We start from the raw sequence: 10,914 nt of genomic DNA, 5'->3' as shown, positions 1-10,914 counted from the left end.
GAGGAGTGGCCCCCGCTTGCCGCAGCTGGAGAAAGCCCTCGCACGGAAACGAAGACCCAACACAGCCATAAATAAATAAATAAATAAATTTAAAAAAAAAAAAAAAGAAATACTAAAGGGAATGCTTAAGGCTGAAATGAAAGGACACTGGACAATAATTTGAATCTATATAAAGAAATAAAGACCACCAGTAAGAGTCACTACATAGGTACATATAAAAGTACAAGCGTATTTTTCTTTGTAACTTTTTTTCTCCTACGTGATTTAAAACACACCTGCATAAAGTAATAATTATAAATCTTCGTTGGTAAGTGTGCTATATATAAAGATGTAATTTGTATGACAATAAAAGCATAAAGGAGGGGTGCAGGAATGGAGCTATATATCAATAATAGCAATGTATTTGCATAATGTTGAAGTTAAGTTGGTATTAATCCAAACTAGATTGTTAAAAGTTAAGATGTTAATTGTAATCTCCAGGTCAACCACTAAGGAAAAAAATACATGCATATATACACACATGTATATTTATATGTAATACATTTAAATATATTTAAAGTAACAAGGGAATTTAAATGGTACACTAGAAGTTATCTATTTAGTTTTTAAAAGGTGGTAATGGAGGAATAGAAGAACAAAAATGTATAAGATGTAGAAAGCAAATAGCAATGTGGCATATGTAAACCATACTTCATCAGTAATTACATTAAATGTTAATCAATTAAACACTCCCATTGTCAGAAATTTGCAAAATAAATTAACAAAACATACTCCAACTATATGTTGTCCATAAAGAGAAATACTTTAAATTCAAAGTCACACATAGGTTGAAAAGTAAAAAGATGGCAAAAGATATATCATGCACACAGTAACCAAAAGAGAGCTGGGTGGCCATACTAATATTAAACAAAATAGACTATAAAACAAAAATTATTACTAGAGACAATGAAGGACATTTATGATGATAAAAGTGTCAGGCATCAGGAAAATATAACAATTATAAATATATATGCACCTAGCAACAGAGCCTCAAAGTACGTGAAATAAAAACTACAGAATTGAAGGGAGAAATAAACAATTCAACAGTAATAGTTGGAGACGTCAATAGCCCACTTCAATAATGGGTGAAACAACTAGACAGAAGATCAACAAGGAAATCAAAGACTTGAACAACACTATAAACCAGCTAGACCTGACAGACATCTGTAGAACATGCCTCCCAACAACAGTAGAATGCACATTAAGTGCACATAGAACATTTTCCAGAATAGAATATATGTTATACCATAAAACAAGTCTCAATAAATTTAAAAGGATTGAAATCATACAAAGTACTTTGGAATGAAATTAGATGGAAAGGAATGAAATTAGAAATCAATAAAAGAAGGAAAATTGGGAAGTTCACAAATACGTGGAAATTAAATAACCCACTCCTAAATGACCAAAATGTTAAAGAAGATATCACAAAGAATGTTAGAAAAGACTTTGAGATGGATGAAAGCCAAATCAAAACATGCCAAAGCTTATTACATGTAGTGAAAGCAGTGCTTAGAGGGAAATTTGTAGCTTGCAAATGCCTATATTTAAAAAGAAGAAAGATCACAAATCAATAACCTAATGTTCCACCTTAAGAAACTAGAAAAGAAGAGCAAACTAAGCCCAAAACAATCAGAAGAAAAGAAACAATAAAAATTAGAGGAAAATAAGTGAAAAAGAGAATAGGAAAGCAATAGAGAAAAATCAATGAAACCAAAAGCTGATTCTTTTTTCTTTTCTTTTTTTAATAGATAGGAAAGATCATGGACCAGAATGGCCTCAGACTTCTTTATTTTTTTTAATGTATTTATTTATTTATTTTTGGCTGCTTTGGGTCTTCGTTGCGGTGCGCGGGCTTCTCATTGCGGTGGCTTCTCGTGTTGCTGAGCACGGGCTCTAGGCGTGTGGGCTTCAGTAGCTTTGGCACGTGGGCTCAGTAGTTGTGGCTCATGGGCTTAGTTGCTCCATGGCACGTGGGATCTTCCCGGGCCAGGGATCGAACCCGTATCCCCTGGATTGGCAGGCGGATTCTTAACCACTGTGCCACCAGGAAAGCCCCAAAAGCTGATTCTTTGAAAAGATCGACAAGATTGACAAACATTTAGGTAGACTGACCAAGCGGGAAAAAAAAAGGAGAGAAGATTCAAATTACTAAAAGCAGAAATGAGAGTGGGAACATTTCTACCAACCTTACAGAAATAAAAAGGAGCATAAGAGAGTACTATGAACAACTATATGTCAACAAATTGCATAACCTAGATGTAATGGACATATTCCTAGAAAGACACACACTACAAAAACTAACTCAAGAAAAAATAGAAAATCTGACTAGACCTATGACAAGTAAAAGAGATTTAATTAATAATTTTTTTAATCCCACAAAGGAAACCCCAGGCACATATGGGGTTCTACTGGTTAATTCTACCAAACATTTAAAGACTTAACACTAATCCTTTCATTTTAAAAAATGGAAGAGGGGGTAACACTTCCCAATGCATTCTATGAGTCAGTATTACCCTGATACCAAAACTAGCCAAAACATCACAAGAAAAGAAAACGACAGACCAGCATCTCTTATGAATATGGGCACAAGAAGTCCTCAACAAAATACTAGCAAACCAAATCCAGCAACACATAAAAAGAACCATACACCATGACCAAATAGGATTTATCTCATGAATGCAAAGTTGTTGTAACATCTGAAAATCAATTAATGAAATAAACCATATCAATAAAATAAAAACAAAAACATGATCATCTCAATAGACACAGAAAAATTATTTGACAAAATTCTATACCCTTTCATAGTAAATAACACTCAACAAATTAGGAACAGAAGGGAACTTCAACTTGATAAAGGGGGGGGGTCTATGAAAACTACATCTAATATCATACTTAATGGTAAAAGACTGAAAGCTTTTCTCCTAAGATCAGGAACAAGACAAGGATGTCCACTCTTGCCACTTCTATTCAACATTGTGCTGGAAGCTCTAGCCAGGGCAATTGGAGAAAAAGAAATAAAAGGCATGCAGATAAGAAAAAAAAAAGTAAAGCTGCCACTATTTTCAGATGACATGATTTTGTATATAGAACTCCTAAGGTATCCATACAAAAATATTATTAGACTTAAAAAATGAGTTCACATGGTCAAAATCCAGAACACTGACAACATCAAATGCTGGCAAGGAATGGAACAACAGGAATTCTCATTCATTGCTGGTGGGAATGCAAAATGGTACAGCCACTTTGGAAGACAGTTTGGTGGTTTCTTACAAAATTAAACATACTCTTACCACAGGATCCAGCAATTGCACTCCTTGGTATTTACCCAAAGGAGTCAAAAACTTACGTCAACATTAAAACCTGCACACGGATGTTGAGAGTAGCTTTACTCATTATTGCCAAAACTTGGAAGCAACCAAGATGTCCTTAAGTAGGTGAACAGATAAACAAACTGTGGTACATCCAGACAATGGAATATTATTCAGCACTAAAACAAAATGAGCTGTCAAACCATGAAAAACTTGGAGGAACCTTAAACACATATTACTAAGTGAAAGAAGGAGTCTGAAAAGGCTACATACCATATGATTCTAAGTATATGACATTCTGGAAAAGGAAAATCTATGAAGACAATAAAAAGATCAGGGGTCGAGGATGGATAGAGAGATGAATAGGTAGAGCATAGAGGATATTTAGGTCATTGAAAATACTCTGTGTGATACTATATTGATATGTCATTATATATTTGTCCAAACCTATGAAATGTCCATAGGGTAAGCTATGGACATTGGGTGATAGTAATGTGTCAGTGTAGGTTCATCAATTGTAACAAATGTACCACTCTAGTGGGGAATGACATTAATGAGGGAAGCTATGCATGTGTGAAAACAGGGGATATATGGGAAATCTCTGTATCTTCTCAATTTTGCCATGAGCCTAAAACTGCTCTAAAAAAATAAGTCTTTTCAAAAAATGAGTTCAGCAAGTTTGCTGGATACAAGATCAATATACAACAATCAACTGTATTTTAATACATTAGCACTGAGCAATCCAAAAATGTAATTAAGAAAAAAATCCTATTACAATAGCATCAAAAAGAGTGAAATGCTTATAAATAAATTTAAAAGAAGGAGTGCAAGAGTTGTACACTGAAAACTACTGGAAATTGTTGCGAGAAAGTAAAGACCTATATGTATGGAAATACATCTTGTGTTTATGGATTGGAACATTTACTATTCTTAAAATGGCAATGCTCCCAACATTGATTTACCAATTCAACATAATTCCTATCAAAATCCCAGCTAGTTTTTCTTTTTTTTAAAGAAACTGACAAACTGATCCTAATATTCATATGGAAGTGCAAGGGACCCAGAATATCCAAAACAATCTTGAAAAAGAACCAAGTTGGAGAACTCACACTTCCTGATTTTAAATTTTACTATAGAGCTACAATAGTCAAGACAGTAGTACTGGCATACAGAGACCTATATAGATCAATGGACTAGAAATGAAAGTCCAGAAATACACCTATATATCTGTGGCCAATTGATTTTTGACATGAATGTCAATACTACTGAATGGGAAAAGAATGATCTTTTCAACAAATGCTACTAGGACAACTGGATATCCACATGTGAAAGATCATGAAGTTGGGCCCTTTTCTCACACCATATACAAAAATTAACTCAAAATGGATCAAAGACCTAAATGTAAGGGCTAAAATTATAATACCCTTAGAAGAAGAATACTTGTACACATAATTTCATAACAACATTATTCATAATAGCCAAAAAAGTAGAAACAACCCAAATGTTCATCAGCTGATGACTGGATAAACAAAATCTGGTATATATATACATGGGAATATTATTCAGCCATAAAAAGGAATAAAGTACTGATACCTGCTACAACATGGATGAACCTTGAAAACATGCTAAGTGAAAAAAGCCAGATACTAAACACTACATAGTATATGATTCTACTTATGTTAACTATCCAGAATAGGCAAATCCATAGAGACAGAAAGGAAATTAGTGGTTGCTAGGGGGCTGAAGGGTGGGGAAATTAATACTTAATGGGTATTGGGTTTTCTCTGGAGTGATGAAAATGTTCTGGAATAGACAGTGGTGATGGTTGCACAACCTTGTAAATGTACTACTTGTGAATATCTGAATTGTGTACTCTAAAAGGGTGAATTATATCCTCAAGGGAAAAAAATGGACAGAGGGACAAATTTGATCCATGGGCCATAGTTTGTCAATTCCTGGTCTAGAGCAGTGATTTTTAGAGTCACACAGACTAGAGATAGAATCCTAATTTTCAATTTATGAGCTCTGTGACCTAGAACAAGTTACTTAACAGCTTTAACCCTCACTTATCTTTATATAATGGTGATATGTACAGTAACTCTGAGGCACAGATAGTATAGATAACCTGCCCCAAATCACACAGCTAGGAAGTGATAGAGACAAAGTTAAAACCCAGGTGATCTGGTCCAGAGTCCATGCAATAAATGTTGAGTGTGAACATGATTATAATCATCATCGAGGGCTTGCCTGGTGGTGCAGTGGTTGGGAATCCACCTGCAAATGCAGGGGACATGGGTTTGAGCCCTGGTCGGGAGGATCCTACATGCCACAGAGCTACTAAGCCTGCGAGCCACAACTACTGAAGCCTGCATGTGCCTAGAGCTGGTGCTCCGCAACAAGAGAAGCCACCATAATGAGAAGCCCGTGCACTGCAACAAAGAGTAGCCCCTGCTCGCTGCAACTAGAGAAAGCCTGTGCACAGCAACGAAGACCCAACGCAGCCAAAAATAAAATAAATAAATAAAAATAAATAAATTTTTAAAAGTGTAGGGGCTTCCCTGGTGGCGCAGTGGTTGAGAGTCTGCCTGCCAATGCAGGGGACACGGGTTCGAGCCCTGGTCTGGGAGGATCCCACATGCCGCGGAGCAACTGGGCCCGTGAGCCACAGTTACTGAGCCTGCGCGTTTGGAGCCTGTGCTCCGCAACAAGAGAGGCCGTGATAGTGAAAGGCCCGCGCACCGCGATGAAGAGTGGCCCCCACTTGCCGCAACTAGAGGAAGCCCTCGCACAGAAACGAAGACCCAACACAACCATAAATTAATTAATTAATTAATTTAAAAATATACATATATATAGTTATTAAAAAATCATCATTGAGTTTAATACATATCCAAGTATACTGATCCCATTTCTCCCTTTGGTATCTGAGCACACATTAGCACCTCTGCTTCCCTAGCATTTGATTTAGGGTGAGGATGCTTCCCAAGTCTCCGATGTTCTGCTAGGGAGCATATTTATTCTTTCATCCGTCCATTCATTCGTGTATTCATTAAGCATGCATAGTATCCCTACTGTGTTCTAAGCCCTGTGCCATATAAATATAAAAAGACGGCATGGACATATATACACTACCAAACGTAAAATAGATAGCTAGTGGGAAGCAGCCGCATAGCACAGGGAGATCAGCTCTGTGCTTTGTGACCACCTAGAGGGGTGGGATAGGGAGGGTGGGAGGGAGGGAGACGCAAGAGGGAAGAGATATGGGAACATATGTATATGTATAACTGATTCACTTTGTTATAAAGCAGAAACTAACACACCACTGTAAAGCAATTATACTCCAATGAAGATGTTAAAAAAAAAAAAAAGACGGATTCTCTGTCCTCAAGGAGCACAAAGTCTAGTCGGGAAGAGAATCATAATCCAGATGGTAAGGGCTGTAGCAGAGATTCATTAAAGGATGCTGTGGAAGTGGAGAAGACCAAGGGAAGAGTGTGGAGGTGGGAGGAAGGAAGGACCTGTGAGAGCTTCCTGGAGGAAGTGCTACCTAGAGAGGAATGTGGGGTAATCAGGAGTAGGAGGGGACAATTAAGTCAAGAATGAGGTTAAAGTGTATACACAGGCCGAGAGGCCCAGGAGCCCTTGGCAAAACCCCCAGGCACAGGGTCCAACATGACCAAAAGCCAGGCTGCAGGGGGGACCTGGAAAAGCTCATAAGGGCCTAAGCGCCATGCAAGTTTGGCCTTGAGCAACTACTCAGCATTCCCTCTCCACCTTACCCGACATTATTTTCTTTGCCACACGTATCACCATCTGACATACATCCTTGCTGTTTATTTACTGTGCCTCTTCCCACTGGGATGTGAGCTCCCTGAGGACTGGGACTTGGTTTTGTTCACGTTTGTTCTCTGCTCCATCTCCTTTGCCTACCACAGGCACATGTTTGTATTGCCTGGCTATTGTAGGCACGCAATAAATATTCTCAAGGGAATGAGTGAAATAAAATGAAGAAACTCATGTCCTGGGGGCTCTAGGTAAGACAGAGAGCATTACGATACAGACTCAACATCTAGGAGCTTACAGACTAGAGGGGACCTAACAGGTGGTGGACATGAGCCCCTATTACACTCTGTCTCCTCTCTTCCTACACTTCCTGCCTTCTCTCCCAGAACTTTCAGACTGTCCCCTGACCATTCAAATTTCCTCTTCCCTCACACACCTTTCTCCACCCCAGCCAGGACTTTGCACTCCCTGACGGTGGCCCATGCTCCAAACTGCCCACCCTCCTGGCTCTGCCCATCCCAAATCCCAGTCCTGAGATCTGTCTGCATCTACTAGGTGTTGTTAGCAAGATCAAACTAATTTTCACTAATGTATGAATCACTGTCAGAGCAGTCTAGGGTATATGACTTTTTTAACTTTTTGTTATGGAAGCTTTCAAATATATACACAGCAGAGACAAGAGTATGATGAACCCACATGTACCCATCACCCAGCTTCAACAATTATCAACGTTCTACCCTTCTTATTTCTTCTATTCCTCATTTTTTTCTTGAAGTATTTGAAAGAAAATCCCAGGGACATACCATTCCACAGTTGCTGGACTATAAATATTTCAGTAAGTTTCTCCAACAGATAAGGACCTTTTCTTAAATCACCACAATACCATGATCAAAGCTGACAAATTAATAATTCCTTAATGCCATCTAATACCAGTCACAGTTAAGTTTTACTCAGTTGTCTCAAAAATACCTTTCTGCATGTACTTGTTCAAACCAGGATCCAAACATGGTTTACACATTAGGCATATACTATTTAGGCTTAAGGCCACTTGGTAGAATTTCAGGCCTCATGGGAAATCACCTCAAAGCACCTCTGAACATTCCAGATTCTCTAACCCTAGGAACTTCAGTGTGGCCTCTCCCTGGCTGGAGAAAGGAGCTAGCCATCCAAACCCCTCATCAGATCTTTTTTCTGTTTCCCAATAAGGGATGGAGGGATTGTTGCCTCAGGGTGGGATGGGAAGGGGAGAACCAGAGAAATGCCTTGCAACTAGATTTCTGCTCTGCCTCCTATCCAGAGCCCCCAGTCCCCACCCCCATCCTGGCAGACCTCAGAAATATTTGGTTCAGCCGTGTAAAAGTAATCGTAATTGCAGTCATTCCTGAGAGCTGCTTACCATTATGCCTAATTACAGTACAGCACAATAATCATTATGTTTATCATTAAAGATGTGTCAGATTGACTTTGCCATGAGTTTGATTTGATTTCAATACAAAACTGCTTCAGTATACACAGCCTTCAGAGCTTATTGCTCCTGGTCCCTATCAGGGAGCAGGGGACCAGCTGTTGGCAAGCCAGCAGCTGAGCATCCCTTCCCGTCCTGTCCTGTCCCTCCCATCCCGTCCCATCCCATCCTGTCCCGTCCAGTCCCATCCACTTCCGTGTGCTCTGACTGCTGCAGCTTAGGCCGGAGGTGCCCGCCCGCCTGCCCTTCCTCTCTTCCTCTCCACGGGCTGCACATCTGGGCTCGAGGCAGAATGATTCACTTACAAACAGAAATATCGAAAACAACAGAACTCTGCAGGCTCGGCCAGCATCAACTGCTGCTTCCCCCGTCCACAGGGATCTCAGTCAGGCTTCTTATTGACTCAATCCATGCAACATCTTCATTATTCTGCCCACTGGGGGGAATGGAGAATGTGAGACGAGCCAATGTGTCCAAAGTCATCGAGTTCATCATTAGCAGAACCAGAAGGAGAACCGGAGGCTGTGGCTGCCGAGCCGGAGCTTCCGTGGGAGCCGAGGCTGGGTCAGGCTCTGTCCATTAGGCCTTCCTCTCTGGTAATAGATGCATTTTCAATTTTCAGATGTACGAGATGATGCTGTCTGTGCTGCTGGGCAACTTCTTGAGAAGCAGGCACCTGAGAGTTGAGTGGGGGGGAGGGCAGCACTTTTCCAGCTCACGTTTGCAAGTTGTGGGAACCAAGCTAATAGCCAGGACCAGACCTTGCCTCATCGGTACATTGTCAGGCTGCCTCTGCCGGCAGGTTTCTTGCTGCTTGCCAGCACCGAGGCAGTCACTAATCAGGTAAACCAGTGTGGAAGAAGCATATCTACCATATCAAATCATTGCCTAATGAGCCTTCCCTTTGGGTCCTCTGCAGACCTGATAAATGTGGCCGGCTCACGTATGCTCAAATGCTCATTCATTCAGCTGGCCTTGAGTGAGGCCCATCTTTGTCCCTGCTCTGTGCTAGGTAAAGCTACCATCTGGTTCTTGCTTCTGAGAGCTATGCTCCTGGCTGAATGGGGAAGAAGGGTGTGTAAACAAATGTGTCAGAGTGGGCCTTAGGGCTGTAAAAGACCTTGTGACGGCACAGACGAGGGAGCAAGGATCTCGCTTTTGGGGAGTCGGCAAAGACTTCAAAGAGGTTACATTGGAGCTGGGTCTTGAAAGATGAGTAAGAAGGGAGGGCCGGGCATTCTCTGCACAAGGAATGGTGAGTGGAAAGGCAGGGAGGTGTGACAGAGCATGAAGAAACCCAGGATCCTTTTGCAGATGTAAGCTATATAACTTTCCATTACGGTATCTCAAGGGCTTAATAATTTAAAGTTAGACTTCCGGGTAAACTATCACTCCAGTTTACTGATTTTCCATGGCCTTTGCTTCCCCACCCCACCACCACCCCCGCCTCTGCTTCTGTGCCAGCTTTTGGCCTTTCTGCAGTCCCTCTGCACTTAGCTCAAAAGCTGGTGCTGAAATATGCCATTTCAATTTGTTCATTCTAAATTTTGCACCAATCACACTGGCCCACTGAATGGCTTAGCTATATGTTCTAGGTTTCTCGGAGTAGCAAAAGGAGGCCGTTTTTCCCTAGAGTCAATCCCAAGGAAGCAGAGCCTGCCTGCCATGGGGAGGGATGGCACAAAATCTCTGGAGACACCTGGACTCCATGTGCTAGGCCTCTGCTGCCCCATGTCTATTCTCAACCAAATGGCCTGTTTGCTTAGCTGCTGACTGCTGTCTTCATTAGAGGGACATTAAAACACTTGGTTTGAACATAGCAAGGTAATGAATAGTTCTTGTGTGGACTCTTAAGTAAACTATTAGGGGACTTGCCCCGGTACACCTTTACTAATCTGCTGATGAGCATTAGCCACTCCTAGAACATTGAAAGGGCCCACGAGTTAGAGTTTTTGTAATGAAAGTGACCCCCCGCCGCCATTTCTGTAGCCTCTAGAGCTTTTCACAACACTTCTTCCATTGATCCTCATAAACAACCCTTTAAAGTTGGGAGGGTGGAGATCTGTGTCCCTATTTTACCAACCAGGAGATTGAACCTTGTGGGGTTAAATGATTCCAAGTGGTTCCAATGTTATTGGAATCGTCATGATCACGGTGCTGGGAGCTTTCCTACTACCAGGAGCTACCTGCTGCTGAGCCATCCAACCCCCATGGTGGAGGGAGGCGGGGGGGGGGAATGTGGGCAGAGGCAGCGCTCCCACATTTACAGGACAGCTAGCTGCCATCATGCCTGCAGTCTACACGCTCCCTGCACCGTTC

At 41.0% G+C, this 10,914-nt stretch overlaps 1 protein-coding gene across 7 annotated transcripts in view; it reads left to right on the top strand.

The window, feature by feature from the left end:
* HDAC8 (histone deacetylase 8) overlaps positions 1-10,914 on the top strand; it is a 244,573-nt gene that overhangs the window by 195,087 nt on the left and 38,572 nt on the right. The window contains exon 10 of one of the 7 annotated variants that reach the window (XM_082377327.1): positions 9,218-10,001. The exons of the other annotated variants lie outside the window; for them this stretch is intronic. Coding sequence (XP_082233453.1) covers positions 9,218-9,442 — 225 coding nt within the window. The 3' untranslated portion in view covers positions 9,443-10,001. Of the gene's footprint in view, positions 1-9,217; positions 10,002-10,914 lie in introns of those variants that run through there. 7 annotated transcript variants of the gene reach the window in all.

The sequence above is a fragment of the Balaenoptera borealis genome, assembly GCF_965194805.1.
Source record: "Balaenoptera borealis genome assembly, chromosome: X".
Classification (NCBI taxonomy): domain Eukaryota; kingdom Metazoa; phylum Chordata; class Mammalia; order Artiodactyla; family Balaenopteridae; genus Balaenoptera; species Balaenoptera borealis.
Note: the sequence above shows the minus strand (reverse complement) of the source record. Positions and strands in the feature narration are given on the sequence as shown.